Below are 17,492 nucleotides of genomic sequence, written 5' to 3' on the forward strand. Positions count from 1 at the left end.
AATCAAGACTGTTTCCTATCTATTAAAAAGAAAACTGGGTGCAAATAAATCATCCAAGCACTAAGAATCCAAAGCAACACGAAGAAATATATGATCCGTACAATTAAAAAACAAAAGTGTAGGTTTTTTTATCTCTCAACATGTACAACTGATTTTTATTAACAGAAAAAAAGATTGTACAGGAGGCAGAGATTGCAGCCCAGTATGCAGCATTAGGAATTCCTCAACCAAGTGAACGAGCAAGAGGTCGTGGACGTGGTAGAGGGAGAGGTAGAGGTAGAGGACGAGGAGGAGGAGGGGCAGATGGAGAAGTACAGTGGTGGATAGAAAAGAGAAACAAAAAGAAAGCTGAAGCAGGAAAAGCAAAGTATGATAATATTAACACTGTCACATGTTTGCCATCGAAATGCAAAAAATATCTTCTTGGATTATGGTAAAGCTTTAAGGTTTTGTTTGCTATGAGTTAAGTGTTTGTCTCTGATATTTTCTTTTCTTTGTTGAATTTGTATACAACTTGTATGGACATTGAGTGATTTAAAGAGCTTATCAAGTGGTGTGGTAACTTACCCTTTGTTTAAGATTGTATGGTGTCGTCTAGATTTTTAATTTTCTTAATTTGTGTTGTTTGGTTGCTGTCTCATAATGTTTACTTCACAGCAAGGATCCAGAATTTTTTTTTATCTAATTTCGGTCATTTTCATATAATTTAAATGCTGACCTGCCCTTTTCAAAAAAGGATTGTCAAAATCTCATAACTGCAAGAGTATGCTCATACTCGTAGCATCATCAAACTTGTTTCACTGTTGCATCTATAGCATTTACTTCACGTTTTATCCTTCCATTTTCCTAAAAATCGATCAAGAGCATTTAAGGGAAGGCAACAGCTTAAAAATAATATGATTTTAATGACCCAAAATAATAATTTTCTAAGCTCCTATTATTTATATAAACATTTATCTGTCATCTATAATTGAACCCATATTTCATAATTACAGCCAAATGACTTGAGTATGTAGGTTAACAAAAAAAATCTTGCTTGTTAGCTGAACAGTTAAATCAATATTAGGTTAGGTATACTATTGCTGTTGTCTGTTCTATGGTAGGGTTGTTGTCTCTTTGACACATTCCCCATTTCTATTCTCAATTTTATCCATCTTTCAGAGAATTCTAGTCCTACTGACAGATATTGGTTATCTGTCAGACTAGATGACTCTATAAAGACAGAAGTATACCTAACCTTATAATGATTTCATGGTTCAGCTATCTAGAAAGGTAACCAAAGATTTTGTTTGAACCTACAAACTCAAGGCATTTGGCTGTATTTATCATTTTATGGTCTCATTACCAATTGTTGTCAAGGAAAAAGCTAAATTTTATTGAAATCTGACTGCAATGCCTTCTGCAATCATTGTAAATCATATTATATTTCAGAGAGACTCCTTATGATCCAAATCTGATACAGAGATACAGAAAAGCCTTAGATACAGCTGTTAAAATAGCAACAGTATACAATGTCCAGCCAATCAAAGGAAAGACAATCGTTTTCTGTGATGTTGGAGAGAATATGGATGTTAATTGTACAGCTGCTAGGGGTCTTGGAAAACCCAGAAAGGTTAGACCAACTACATTGGTATAAATTAACTTAAACTTCTGGTAAACATGAAAACCTAGACTGGAATCGTTATTTACTTTACATTGCTGTGATATTTGCCTAATGAGTTGCAATATTATAACACCAGTTGATGCACTTTGTCCAATCTTTAAATTGGATAGAGAAACATAGACACAAAATCAGTACATGCACAGCAAATAATATACAAAAAACAAAGAAACAGCACTTTTATTGCTGTTCTGCATCTCAAAGTCCCAGTGAAGTAGATTAAATTTAATTTGCTTCCATCCCACTAATGCACATTTATTTGTATTTTGGACTTTGACAATCAACCAGTTAATAGGAACAATCAGAGTTATTACACTGGAAAATTAAATTTAAAAATGATAAATAAAAGGAAAGATACAGATTAAGAAGATTGGTCAAAGTTATCAAGGTTCCAGGCAAAGTTAAAAATCAATTTTTGTAAAAAAAAAAAAAAAATCATCTATCAATGGAAAATATTTCTCAATTGATTTATGACATAAATTATTCTAGTGCTGAAAATTTGACAGGTTTAACAGTCTGAAAGCAGCTGAAAGGTCTTAAAATGGCCTAATTTTTCAAAATTGTATGTTATCATGATAAATCATTGCATGTTTGAATATGTATTAGAAAAAATGTATCAATAATTTTGTGTATTTCAGTTCAAAATAAATTTCTTTTTATTATAGATGAGAGAAGTAGCTGTGTTGATGGGTTTGATGTGTAAATACTCATGTGAGAACTGTGAATTTGTTGTATTTGATGAGTCCCGTTACGACCTGGTCACACCAAAACCTGGAACAATTCTGAATAACATGGAAGATACGCTTACTGTTGTAAGTAGTTTAAAAAGTCTTATGTGTCCATATTGAAGATTTAGAATATATTATTCATGAGTGGCCTTTAAAAAAAAATAATATCTATAATTTAATAAAAACAACATTATCTATAATTTAAGAAAAAAAAGAAGCATATAAGAATGCTCATTAGGATGCTGTGGGTGGCAATCCATGTTCATAACCAGTTTATGCATGTCATGTCATGTTCATAACCAGTTTATGCTAGTCATGCTAGTTTAATTAAAAAGAAAAAGTACTGGTTAGAAAATAAATTTAGCTTCTTTTTGGGAATAAAATCATCATAAAAACCAGTATCAAAATTTTGTACAAGCACCTTGTCTACAAAAGACACACCAATGAAGCTTGAATCAAAAAAGTTAAAAAGGCCAAATAAAGTACAAAGTTGAAAAACATTCAGGACACAAATCTCTGAGAGATTTTGTCATATACAGTTTAAGTTATATTATACTTATACAATCCTCATTATATTTGAAGATATTTTTCTTTTTACATTTGTAGGCTGTTAACAAAATTTTTTTGTCTTCATGTTCAAAATATTTGTCATTTTGAAACAAATTTACCTACATTTGTTTGAGTTAAGATGAAGTCTTTTTGTGCATAATATATATTATTTGAACACATTTTTATTTTAGTTGGATAAACAAATGCAGACCGGCAAGAACTTTGAATACAAAATTCCAGATTGTATATTAAATGCTGCTTTGGTGGATAGACAACAGGTTTGAACTGTAGTGTAAAAAAGTTTGGATAAATTGTCATTTAGACAGCTACCTAACAATTATCATTCCAATATCCATGGTTAGCTTCTAGTATTTTCATGACTGTCACAATAGAATTGAAATGTTTACAGCAATAGTATATATTTTTAAACAAAATTCTTTGGATTTAGTTTGGGAATTCGCAAATGTCTTTTCACTACTTTTTTTTATATATTTCATACATATTTGCATATTTCAAAAAAAAAATTAAAATTGAATTTCTGGAAGTTCATTTTTCAGGTATACTTTAATGAGTTCATTAAAAAATGAAGAAATTACATATGTATAAAACACATAATTTGCAATGTTTTACTGTGTTTTGATTTCCCTGACTTTGTTTGGTTTACAGATTGATAACTTGATAATTCTGAGTGGTGGAGTTGACAGTGTACAGCAGGACTTTGTCTCCTTCTTCTTGAAGAAGTTTAGACAACTGGTAAACCCTAATCTGTTATATGCCAATATTTCATTCAGTGGAAAAGGTTGTGGGTATGTATATAATATTAATTTAAGCTAAAATAAGTCTTAAAATAACAAAGATAGGTCTTTATATTATAAGTAGATAGAATCACAGAAATGTTGTATACAAGGTCTCTTCATTATTGATACATTGTGTAAATTAAATAGTTTAATAAAACTATCAACTATAGACATTTTTAATGAAAATCTGCCCAAAATAAAATGTTTTACATTGTTATTTTGGGGCCTTTTATAGTTGATTATGCGGTATGGGCTTTGTTCATTGTTGAAGATCCATACAGTGACCTACAGTTGTTAATTTCTGTGTCATTTTGGTCTCTTGTGGAGAGTTGTCTCATTGGCAATCATACCAAATCTTCTTTATTAATGTTTACAAAAATTTGTTATTAGAAATGTCATTCGTGAGAGTAAATGTTTTGTATATTTAAAAAAAATAATCTTGTTATATTTTTAGATTTTCTGAGAGTATCAAACCAGAGAATGATAATGACATCTATATCACAGGATTTAGTGATGCTATACTGAGGTAATACTTATCTACTAAAACATATATGCATAAGTTATATTGACTTAATATATCAAGCTTTCAATTATTTGTCAGTATGAGACAAGAATTTTACAGAAAACTTACAGGATAAGATTTAATGTTAATTATTCATGTTGTCATGTGGTTTATTCCCAATAAATTCCTTTTTAGTCCCTTAAACTTATTTGAAATCTTTACTATGCATGAACTATATACGACTGGATGTTAAGCAAACAAGAATCAAACAAATACACCAATTTATGTTTTAATTTGATTTTGAACAGATTCATTGCTGAGAGAGGTGATGGAGGACAACTTATGCATGTTGATAAGATAGATGAATTCTTCAAACTGAAACCTATGCCAATACTACAAGATGTCTCAAGACCAGCAAGGTCTGTTCCTGTTGAGAGACCACTGGCAATACCATGCAACACACCATGGTAAGTTAGATAACTTGTTACAGTAGAAATTAACTGTGTTTTCATAAATATTCAAGGAGTATCAATTTTAGAGGATCTAGTGGATATAGATAAATTATGAATAAAAATGTTCAACAAAGTATACATTTTCTATGAAAATGATTTGGCATAAAAAATCTATCTAGTAATTGAATCATGAATGTGTGCAATACTGTTTTCTTCCTTTAATAGCTGGAGAACCTTCAGAGTTTTTATATCATCAACATTTCGAGATATGCATGGAGAGAGAGATGTTTTAACAAGATATGTCTTCCCAGAGTTACGTGCCCTTGGAAAGAAACATTTTATAAATGTTTATGAAGTTGATTTGAGGTGGGGAGTAACAGAAGAAGAGACAAAACATCATAAGTAAGAATTCTATATTAAGACATAAGTGTAATATATTTACTGATTGACTCAAAATGTATCTTCTTTTGTAAAAACTTATCTGAATTGAATAAAGTCCCTATCGTTATTTTTTTTTAAATGAAATTGTTATAGTTATTAAAATTTTAACTTTTGTTGATTTATGTTATTGAATGATTTAAAATATAAAAAAAATAGATCACAAAGAAAATCATTTTAATTTTTGTTTTTGAAAATTTATCTCAATTAGAACATTATGCATTTAAGATTAAACTGTATTGTTCTTTTGTAGAACATTGGAGTTATGCTTATCAGAAGTTTCCAAATGCCAGTATTTTATTGGAATCCTAGGGGAACGATATGGGTATATGCCTGATAAATACACAGTTCCAGATACACCTGAATATGACTGGGTGAAACATTACCCTCAAGGGGCCTCAGTGACAGAATTAGAAATGCATTTAGGAGTGTTGATGCATCCTGCACAGAAACAGGACAAAGCTGTGATGATGATCAGGAACAATAATTTTATTAAGTAAGTACAAATTTGGCAGTTTTTGGGGAAGACGGCTTCAAGCCGTCAATCCCCAATGGGGTTGACCAGAGTGACATTCCCTCACATCATTCATTTTGTTTTTATAGTGTGGAAAACCCTCCAACAAATCTTACTAAGAATGATGAGATGGGGAGACACAAATGAATAAATTGACTTTAAACACTTTTTTACACATTTCCCTTCTGTTTCTCTCGAAATTATCGTATATCGAGCTCTCCTTTACACTATTTACGTTTCTTTTACAATCCGGAAAAATCAGTATGACGAGATATTCTAAATATATTCAACCTACATTATATGTTATAGTGACGTCATTGTTGGAATGCCACACTACGCATAAGCAGGGATATCCTTCACTGGTTATTTAAATCATTCTCAAAGATTGTGCACTTATTAAAAAATAGTATTTGTTGAATTTAAACATAATGATGTTTGCTGTAGATGATTTAAACATCAACATGCAATACTTTAATTTGTAGGTCAACAACTTTCAAAGTAAACAGGAAGTCAGAGGGGCTACATGAGATCGGGGAGAGAAACGATCTTTTCCATTTTTTTCTGTAAAACTCTGTTTTGAGAATCTTCCTCCAATTCAGGAGCACCTCAATTTATTAGCTAATTATCCACTAAAATAAACACTTAAAATGTGACATTTAGTATATGATAAGTAGTCTTTCATTACAACTAAATTTTGTGTACCAATATAATCATTGTAATAGTTACAAAAAAATTACAAATGTTGCATTTTGTAGTTTAAACCTATTTATTCATGAAATTTTACAAATATTTCAAAATGTAGGATTTGGAAACAAGCTTCACACAGTTAACATCAATCATATTGTTATTTTTATTAGTACCTGTATCCCTGTGATGAGAGATATAACTGGGAACTTTATCAATGGAAATTTAAAACTTAATAGATTTTTCAGTCCTAACTTTCTTAAGAAAAAAATTGAAAATTTTAAGAGTACTGTCACAAAAAATGGAAAATGGCCCTAGCCTACAGTTCAGTCGTACACTATTAAGATTTCAAAAATAATTGTAGTTGTTGTTAAACAGGGTTTAAGCTAGGATTTTGAGGGCTTTAGTCACTTTTGCGCGCTATTAAAATCAACCTTATTTTGTGTAAAAGCAATGGAACAATGATGTATATTAATACTAGCTTCATCTTTTGACTTAGTCAGATTTTAAGGGATTGAGGCACCAGCTTGATTGGCAGTTAATGTATGATTTGACTGTATTGGCCATTATTATGAAAGATTCTGACATGGAATCCAGAAATTTAATTCACAATTTCTCTTCAGTTTGTTCCAGGGGTCATTCCTGATCAACAAAAGTTGGATTCTAATTTTTTTTAAACAAGGAATCACAGCAGAAATTAATTTGCAATGATTATTTCACTGCATAATCATTATCCTTATAAAACGTCTAAGTCGATATTTGGAAATCATTTCTATCAAGTTGGAAATGTATAAAAATCCTTTCTGGAACGATTATAATGACTGAAAGGAGGTTGCAAACAAATCAACACTAGATCACTTTTACTACTTTCGGTTTTAAAATGAAACGAAAACGGGAAGTGACACGTGGATAATAAATTCAAAACGAGTCCGGATTCATCAGGAAATTATCATTTTTCTATTTAAATTCCTTTAGTAAGAGATATATATTTGTCTCTCTCGATTAATTGATTCTAAATGATTTCGTATTTTACGTTTTTAATGTCTATAAATAGTCAAAGGAATACTTTCACGCATGCGTAGAACACAATACAGGAAGCACCTGTTTAAAACATTTTCTCATGAACTTTTTGAATAAAAACATTAAAGTTCTTTATTTTAAATGGAAATTTTCGAAAGTTTTTTATGAAAATTTAAATCAAATATGACGAAAATTCCTTCGAATGACGAATCTACGACAAACTATCTTCAGATTGTGATCGTTTGGGAAATATTGAAATTCAAATGCGAACTGTCCGGGTTGTTACATTTTTGATTAAATGACGAAATTATACTCCTGGTTGTTGAAATGCCGACTGACTGATTTTCCTGGGGAAATAATAATGATGGTCATTCAATTATGGGGTTAATTAATAAATAACGGATAAGTGACCCATCTGATGGCGATAAGCGGATTAGTTGTAATCACAACTTGTAACACCTGTTGAAAATGTTAATTACCTGGAGGTCATAAACTTGTCAAAATCATGAAGACAGGTAGATTTATAGTTTTTATTGCGAAATTCTTTTTACACTTTCAAAATTAAAGTGACGAAATTGATTTGAAAAACTTTCGTCAATGAGAAAACCCTTTCGTAAAATACGAAAGTGACGAGCGCTAGCAAAATCACTGTGTTAAATGACAGAATTCAACTAGTTGAATTTTAGATAATTAACTATCAACTTTAATTGAATGTTTAGATTTAGAAGATGCAGATCTCTTCCATTGGTCTAAATTGAATCCTAAACTAAAGAAACGAAATTACATTAAACAACAATTGATTCTAATAGTGTCAACCTTCCACATGTTCTAGCTGTTCTTTTTTTCATTCTTTATATGAAGACTATCAAAAGATAACCCCCACCCCTAACCCCACCCCCAAAAAATGAAATAGAAACAAGGGCCGTCTTTCCCCTCAGAGCTATTCAGCTCTTTGATTTACTCTCTGGTCACATTCGCAATTTTACAAGTTAATGCATAGGTATTTACTGAGAAATGTGCGTCCAAACTGAACCCTAAACTACAAACTTGAATTATTTGAACTTTTGTGGTAGGACACATCTTGAATATTCCTTAATACTTTAACCCAGGTAAATGAACACCTGTCTATTCCCAATGCAATCTTCAGTCTTTCACAGTAATGAGTAGATGGTATGATACTAAACCCCTAACGGGAAGGATTGTGCCTGATGTTCATATGATGAAATCATAATCTTTCAGTCAGTTTAATTGAAGTCTGGAGCTGGCATGTCAGTTAACTGCTAGTAGTCTGTTGTTATTTATGTATTATTGTCATTTTGTTTATTTTCTTTGGTTACATCTTCTGACATCAGACTCGGACTTCTCTTAAACTGAATTTTAATGTGCGTATTGTTATGCGTTTACTTTTCTACATTGGTTAGAGGTATAGGGGGAGGGTTGAGATCTCACAAACATGTTTAACCCCGCCGCATTTTTGCGCCTGTCCCAAGTCAGGAGCCTCTGGCCTTTGTTAGTCTTGTATTATTTTAATTTTAGTTTCTTGTGTACAATTTGGAAATTAGTATGGCGTTCATTATCACTGAACTAGTATATATTTGTTTAGGGGCCAGCTGAAGGACGCCTCCGGGTGCGGGAATTTCTCGCTACATTGAAGACCTGTTGGTGACCTTCTGCTGTTGTTTTTTTATTTGGTCGGGTTGTTGTCTCTTTGACACATTCCCCATTTCCATTCTCAATTTTATTCAATTCAACGTTTCAAAATCTACAGAACTATTGGTGATTTCTTTGTTTGTACCCCAAAATGAAAATAATGTGGCATCATTGGTTGAATTTTCATTGTTTGCAGGGATTTTACCCAATGACATATTTAAAAATATTGCCAAAAATGTATTGGATTCTAAAAACTGCAAAATTACTTTGTGGAGAATTTTCCACTTTCAAATTACAAAGCAATCATTGGAGCTTAACATGATGTGTCATTTATATCTGCATTTTTCAGCCATGCATTATGAGAAATAACATCCAAAATGTTACATGTAACAATAAAAAATTAGTTGCTTAACATGTTATAATAAAATCATTGAGACAATCAGGAAAAGCCTAATACAAAGTAAAGGTAAGTAAAAGTACAGTTAAGGTACATATGGAACAATTAACCCTAAAACACATGAATGTTTGTCAAAACATGGTCTTATATTTTGTAAAATTCCCTGTTACATTTGATTTCAGAGATGTACCAAAAGAATTCCTATCTGATTTTGTAGCAGAAAATCCAGAAGCTGAAAGCAAGATGGCTACCCTAAAGAATAGGGTCAAGAATTCACCTCTAGAAGTTATTGAAGGGTAAGTATTTCATGTAAATGGTCTAAGAAAGATACAGCTAGGGCTACATATGCACATGAGATTTGAATAAAAATAAAGTGTTTTGAGCTATTCAATATATGATTCAAGCAATTAGCAGAAAATGACTGTACCAGAGATATTTCATGTTGACACATGAGTGCTGACTACTGGGTGGGTGGTACCTTTAAGGAAAAAATGTCTTCCAGTAGTGACATACATTGACCCAGTGAGTGTAAAAACTCACCAAAGATCCCTTTATTAACTTGTGTGAAATATAGCTTAGATCATTTATACATGGGAATAGAAAAATACAATTGATTTGAATAATTCAGCAGTCAGTTTCCTTGTTAGTGGTTGTCTTTTGTGATATATCAATATTGTTAATCAGATTATAATATAATCAGGCACCCTTTACATTATTACATTATTACCATAGGCGGATCCAGGGGGCCCCCCCCTTTCATGGAAAAACTATGGTTGATTATATAGGGAATCATTGAAGCATGACTGGAGCGCCCCCCCCCCCTTTAGGTCAGTCAGCGGGCCTCCCTTAGGAAAAGTTCTGGATCCGCCACTGATTACATGCCTAATAATAATCTTCTTGTACTTCTTCCTTTATTCTTATTACATAAATAAATATTATCTTACTTTGTAGGTACGATTGTAGATGGGGAGGATCTGTTGATGGGAAGCCCATTGTTTCAGGACTAGAGAAGTTTGCCATGCCAATCATTAACTCTGTGTGGAATTCTGCCAGGAAGCAATGCCCAGATGAGGTTAGACAACTCTTGCAAAAAAATAAAGTTAAACAAGGTCATTCAACACCAAATGAAGGACTGAGCAAGAAGAAGCCCACAAAACCAGGGGTATCTTAGGTACTCTGCAAAGATTAGCAGATACTGCTCCACATGTGACACCCATCATGTAACTGTGGGGCCTCAGGGACTGGTGGTCTAAGTAGTAACTACTTTTATCACTAGCCAGTCAACATTGATGTTGTGAGTTCCAATACTTCTCGTACGGGTGCACTCGACTCCAATCTTAATTTACTAGAATTTATGAGCATTATGTTTTCTGGTCTGTGCGTCCATTCGTTTTCTAAGTCTGTCTGTTCTGCTTCAGGTTAAAGTTTTTGTTCAAGGTAGTTTTTGATGAAGTAGAAGTTTAATCAACTTGAAACTTAGAACCTATGTCCCCTATGATATGATCTTTCTAATTTTAATGCCAAATTAGAGTATTTACCCCATTTTCATGGTCCACTGAACATAGAAAATGATAGTGCGGATGGGGCAACCTTGTACTATGGACATTTCTTGTTCTATCAAAGGTCTGTGATTTTCTCAGGGCAGTCCAGATTCCTCCACCAATAAAAACTGGCAGCCATGAAATACCCCAAAAGCGGTGCTGAAATGTGGCGTTCAAACATTAAAATCAAATCAAAATCAAATCATGTAACTATAATGAAATATTTTTAAAACTTTACTAAACATTTAGAATGAATACAAAACCAGACAAATGAAAAACTATGAACTGTAGGTTGCAGTCTAGTAATTGACTGCTCCTAAGGCTTACATGCAAAACAGTTGATCTTTGAAAATAAAAAAAAAAAAAAAAAAAATGCTACATAGAAACAAAAATTCATGTTCATATCATGTTTGTACTAATGTGAAATTGTGATTCAATCGAAAAAAAAAGTGGGTCATGCCACGAAGAATATAAAGTTATGTAACCCTGAAGTCAAAACATTTTTTTTTCTACTCTCTGTTTGCTGTATTTACTAGGCCGCACCACTTCCAGTAAACATGATATCCTTCCCCTTTCCTGAATTGATATCCCCAAAAAGATGCAAGATTTTTTTTAATCTATATATATGTTTCAATTCAGCATAAACTTTTAATCAAACAGAAAAAATTGAGTCTAGTAAAAAAAGCAGAAAAAATTGAGTTGTAATACAAACTGGTACCTGTATTTCAAAATGATCATGTTTAGTCTGTCAAACATTGAATATGTACACTTATTTATTAGAAACGGAAGTGATTTTACAATACAAATCTTAAATTTTATATATATAAAACCTGTGCACAACTTCATTTTTATATAATAGAGCGATAAAATACAATCATTTAGCCAATCAAATTGCTGTCTTTTACTACAGGATGCCATGTTGGATGAAACAACCCATGCCACAAAACAACATGAGGCAATGGTAGAGAACCACAGAGCTAGATTTGTGGGGAGGAAAACTCTGATCAAAGAATGTCTCAAAAAAATGTCAGAAATGACATCTGGTGGAGTTATCTCCCTTACAGGAAAACCAGGCACAGGAAAATCAGCCCTTTTGGTAAGAATTTTTTTTCTCGATTCAAAAGATATTTATTCAGATAAATAATCAGATAACAATATAATACACTTGAACTAAATATCTGAGATTCAGAAGCAACTTTGCAAACAAGTAAAGTTGTTTTTACAAATCTGTCTCCTAGAACAAAAACAATAGACTTATTGAGCGATACATACATTTAGAGATTGGGCAAGCTATGTAATAGATATGAAAAAAGTAAAAAGCACAATACAAGGGGAAAAAAGAATAAACATGAAATTTTGTAATGTATCAAGTGTGAAATGCTTGGGTTCGTATTGGATGATGAAGCAGTAACATCAAGGTTAAAATGTTAACATTTGATCATTGTGTCTTATCATGCATTATTTTCAGAATTGTTATTTTGGCAATTTCATAACTTTTTTTTTCAGTTTTGAAATGTCAAAAGGTGCCCATTTTGTCTCTATATATTAAACTTTCCAGAACTTGACCAGATGAACAAATTTCAAATATCGGCTTATATAATTATGTCTGTTACCTTGTAGGCTTCACTGGTGACATCTTACAAAGACTCAAGCCAGTGTGATAGTCCAGCCAACATCTTGGTCCATATATCTGGAGCAGCCCCAGGGTCTACAAATATCCTGGCCACTCTAAGGAGACTGTGTTATGAGATAAGAAGACAATTTGGACTGACAACTGATATTTCTGAAGATTATAAGTAAGTTTTTATTTTGCATTACAGCTTCAATTGACCATAGGCTAGTGTTGGATAATCGGTTGAAATTACCAACCGATTATCTATTACAATCGTTTGACAGCAACCAACCGACTATCGGTTATAATCGCATCAGAATACTTTGCCCTTTTTTTAAATGAAATCATGCATTTTAGTCTCATTGGTCATGTCTAATGTGTATATTCCATTTCATTGCAGAGTTTTATATGTTAATATTTTATCTTCTGTTTCCTTTTCATATTTTATTTAGCAATTATAAAAATGAATTAATTAGAATCCAGATTCAGATTGAACATATTTTATCTCATAATTACAACATTAATTACCAAGAGTGACACTAACTTTTCTAAATTTCAATGGTGTAACTCACATTATAATTTCAATAACTTAGCAGTATAAACATTTGAATGTTTCACAGTAAGAAAAGATATATATAAAGTATTTTACTTTAAGAAATTTAAGATTAACAGAAAAAAATAAAACAATGCATTTGCATTGAAATATATACAGTAAACAAAGAGGATCCAGCCAATGTCTGTTAATTCGTGTAGAATGCTTTTTTTTTCACTTTATGATCATCATTTTTCTGTCAATTGTGTCAAGCGAGCGTCTGAACTTATAATTGCAAAAATGCGGAATTATTACATAGTTGAACCGTATCCGATCCGTGATTCTAATGTATTTCAATGGCGGACAAATTTCAGAAAATTTACAAACATAAACGATGTTTGACAAGCAATTTGGGAAGGAATATGACGCTTTTGACGCTACTAATGGATAAAACATTAATAAAAGGCAATTTGCGACACGCTCTAATGAAGTAAAGAAATTATTTTGTCTAAAATCTGAAGGATTTCATGTACGCTCTCAAGTAACAAGTATCCGGTATTGAGAGAGTATTTCATACAAAGTTATTTATTTTAAAGATCAATCTGTATATATATAGTCAATACTTTTGTCACGTTTTAAAGGGGAAAAAATGGTTTTGTCTTTAATTATAGGATGTTTGACATTGTTATTGTCATCCACTGATATTTTTTGTTGCAATTTGTTTGACTGAGCATATAAAATTCAAACCGCAAACGGACCGGAAGTTGATACGCAAAAAGTCCGGAAACTATAGCGACAATCGATTGAACAAAATCCCAATCGATTATCGACATCGTGAGGCCCAACCAACTGATTTCCGACTTATTCCGATCATCGGAACAACGCTACCATAGGCTATCTTGCATTGCAGTGTTTTCCTAAGAAGCCAGTAGTGCGTTAGATAGCTAGCTTTCTGGTTCACCATATTGGCCATCTTATTTTTTCTATCAATTGTAAAGTAATAACTGTGAACAGTAATACAAGCCCTCCTTTGCCTTAAATTTTTTAAAATCAGTTTGTTTGTCATGAATTCTACGTAATCACTGTATTGGTAAGACTATTATAAATTAACAGTCCATTGTACTCTTAAAATTGACATATATCTAAGGAACTGTTTTCTTCAAATTGAAAAGTCAGTAGAACTGTTTGAGAATGATATAACTCTGACGAATCTTGTAATTAGTTTTAATTTCCAAAGTGTTTGCAATGTTTTAACTATTTCTAAAGTTGTGAGGGGATAGGTTTTTACGAAAGTAAAATTTTGATCTTTATTTAAATTCAGCATCTTCTAAGAAATTAATAATTAATATCTTTCTTTTTTGTTAATTGTTCAACATTTGGAATAAAAAAAAAAGGGACTAGCTTTGGTAAAAATTGAATAAGTTCTAGAAACATTACATGAAATAAATTTGTATGTAATAAGAGCTATATTATCATTTTAGAAACATAACACAGAAGTTTAGTGAGATGTTGACTGAAGCTGGATCTCTATCTGGTTCCCCAGTGGTCATATTCATGGATGGTTTAGACTTGATGGAGAACACACTTCTGCCCAGTACAATGGATTGGCTACCTAATCCTGTACCAAAGGTAGGAGATTCATAGTGTAGACTGGTTCCCTATCCCTAAACTATTCAGGTTCCCTTAAAAATGTTACGAAAATTTACATAGGTAACATCAGATATTTGAAATGAAAACATGTTATATACTGAATTAAATGCATAGAAAACATATGCTTGAATAATCTTCATCAGGTGTGCTAAAGACCAAAAGTTTGGAAGCTTAAACAGAATATATAAACATTCTAAACATCCTAGAGTATGGATTAATTTAGAGGTTAAGAATTTGTCATTTAAGGTTTATGTAAACTCTTTTAAATTTTTGACAACAATGATTAACTTCTTTGTAATAGCTGATTTAAACTGAGTTCTGGGTGATCAATTATCATATATCTTGTAGGGTGTTATTTTAGCGGGTGTAAAACTTCACGATTTTCATTGAAAAAAGGTTTACGAAATATTTTGGTGGTAATTATTTTGGCGGATTCAAACTTTTAGCAATACCTTTGCATATACATTTTTAAATTGGCTGAATTTATTTTGGCGATTTTGTTCTTTCTGCGAAAATTGCACCCTGAGAAAATAACCAGCTATACGGTAGCTATGTCATAATAAATAGACCTTATCACTATTCATGTATTCTTTTGTTGCAGGAAAATAATGATTAGATGTTTGAATTTTCAAAATCGTCTTTTAATTTCAGAATGTAATATTTGTGATAACTGCATTGGAGGATGGAAAATTCAACAGTTCTCTGAAGAGACTTGGAGCTGTCAATTTAAGTGTAGGTCCATTAGACATGTGGGACAAAGCTGATGTTGTCAGGAACAACTTGGCAGTACACAGGAAGGCTTTAGATGAATCACCATTTAACAACCAGGTAAAACTTAGAAGTAAAAGAAAGGCGAAAGATACCAGAGGACATTCAAACTCATAAGTAAAAAAATTAATTGAAAATGCCGTGTCTAATAAAAGAAAAAGACAAACAGACAAACTATAGTAGAAGTAAAATGGATTATAGAGGTCTTAGATGAGTTTGTGATTTGTGCTGCACCTTTGTTGACCAATACAGAAACAATATATTTTTATACGACCGCAAAAATTTTAATTTTTCGTCGTATATTGCTATCACGTTGGCGTCGTCGTCTGCGTCGTCGTCGTCCGAATACTTATAGTTTTCGCACTCTAACTTTAGTAAAAGTGAATAGAAATCTATGAAATTTTAACACAAGGTTTATGACCACTAAAGGAAGGTTGGGATTGATTTTGGGAGTTTTGATCCCAACATTTTAGGAATTAGGGGCCAAAAAGGGCCCAAATAAGCATTTTCTTTGTTTTCGCACAATAACTTAAGTTTATGTGAATAGAAATCTATGAAATTTTGACACAAGGTTTATGACCACAAAAGGAAGGTTGGGATTGATTTTGGGAGTTTTGGTTCTAACACTTTAGGAATTAGGGGCCAAAAAAGGGCCCAAATAAGCATTATTCTTGGTTTTCGCACAATAACTTTAGTTGAAGTAAATAGAAATCAATGAAATTTAAACACAAGGTTTATGACCACAAAAGGAAGGTTGGTATTGATTTTGGGAGTTGAGGTCTGAACAGTTTAGGAATTAGGGGCCAAAAAGGGGCCCAAGTAAGCATTATTCTTGGTTTTCGCACCATAACTTTAGTTTAAGTAAATAGAAATCTATGAAATTTAAACACAAGGTTTATGACCACTAAAGGAAAGTTGGGTTTGATTTTGGGAGTTTTGGTCCCAACAGTTTAGGAATAAGGGGCCCAAAGGGTCCAAAATTGAACTTAGTTTGATTTCATCAAAAATTGAATAATTGGGGTTCTTTGATATGCCAAATCTAACTGTGTATGTAGATTCTTAATTTTTGGTCCCGTTTTCAAATTGGTCTACATTAAGGTCCAAAGGGTCCAAAATTAAACTTAGTTTGATTTTGACAAAAATTGAATCCTTGGGGTTCTTTGATATGCTGAATCTAAACATGTACTTAGATTTTTGATTATGGGCCCAGTTTTCAAGTTGGTTCAAATCAGGATCCAAAATTATTATATTAAGTATTGTGCAATAGCAAGAAATTTTCAATTGCACAGTATTCAGTAATAGCAAGAAATCTTCAATTGCACAGTATTGTGCAATAGCAAGAAATTTTCAATTGCACAGCATTGTGCAATAGCAAGAAATCTTCAAATGCACTGTATTGTGCAATAGCAAATATTTTCAATTGCGCAGTATTGCACAATAGCAAGAAATATCTAATTGCACAATATTGTGCAATAGCAAGAAATTTTCAATTGATTGGAGTTATCTTTCTTTGTCCAGAATAGTAGTTGAATCAACTTAAATCATTGTTTTATACAATATACAATGTATATTCACTTTTACTACCAACTGATAAATTAAAACAATCTTTACCATTCAGTGATAACAAGCACCTTTTGTTACATTTTAATATTTTATGATGTATTTAAATGAGTAGTTATTGTTGCAAACTCCATTAGAAATTTGAATTGAGATCAGTTTTGGAAAAAGGGAAAGGGGGATGTGAAAAAAAATGGGGGGGGGAGGGGGGGGTTGAATTTTTCTCATTTCAGATTTCATAAATAAAAAGAAAATTTCTTCAAACATTTTTTTGAGAGGATTAATATTCAACAGCATAGTGAATTGCTCAAAGGAAAAAAAAATATTTTAAGTTCATTAGACCACATTCATTCTGTGTCAGAAACCTATGCTGTGTCAACTATTTAATCACAATCCAAATTTAGAGCTGAATTCAGCTTGAATGTTGTGTTCATACTTGCC

The 17,492-nt window shown here is 32.0% G+C and overlaps 1 protein-coding gene across 2 annotated transcripts in view; it reads left to right on the forward strand.

Moving 5' to 3' along the window:
• Positions 1–17,492, forward strand: part of LOC143072945 (telomerase protein component 1-like) — a 65,074-nt gene that overhangs the window by 10,326 nt on the left and 37,256 nt on the right. For both annotated transcript variants that reach the window (XM_076248118.1, XM_076248119.1), the window contains exons 12-26: positions 166–367; positions 1,432–1,612; positions 2,326–2,472; positions 3,129–3,215; positions 3,604–3,743; positions 4,189–4,260; positions 4,545–4,703; positions 4,914–5,090; positions 5,380–5,622; positions 9,574–9,687; positions 10,343–10,463; positions 11,843–12,028; positions 12,553–12,728; positions 14,558–14,705; positions 15,378–15,554. In XM_076248118.1, coding sequence (XP_076104233.1) covers positions 166–367; positions 1,432–1,612; positions 2,326–2,472; positions 3,129–3,215; positions 3,604–3,743; positions 4,189–4,260; positions 4,545–4,703; positions 4,914–5,090; positions 5,380–5,622; positions 9,574–9,687; positions 10,343–10,463; positions 11,843–12,028; positions 12,553–12,728; positions 14,558–14,705; positions 15,378–15,554 — 2,330 coding nt within the window. The remainder of the gene's footprint in view (positions 1–165; positions 368–1,431; positions 1,613–2,325; positions 2,473–3,128; positions 3,216–3,603; positions 3,744–4,188; positions 4,261–4,544; positions 4,704–4,913; positions 5,091–5,379; positions 5,623–9,573; positions 9,688–10,342; positions 10,464–11,842; positions 12,029–12,552; positions 12,729–14,557; positions 14,706–15,377; positions 15,555–17,492) is intronic.

The sequence above is a fragment of the Mytilus galloprovincialis genome, chromosome 4 (assembly GCF_965363235.1).
Source record: "Mytilus galloprovincialis chromosome 4, xbMytGall1.hap1.1, whole genome shotgun sequence".
Lineage (NCBI taxonomy): Eukaryota > Metazoa > Mollusca > Bivalvia > Mytilida > Mytilidae > Mytilus > Mytilus galloprovincialis.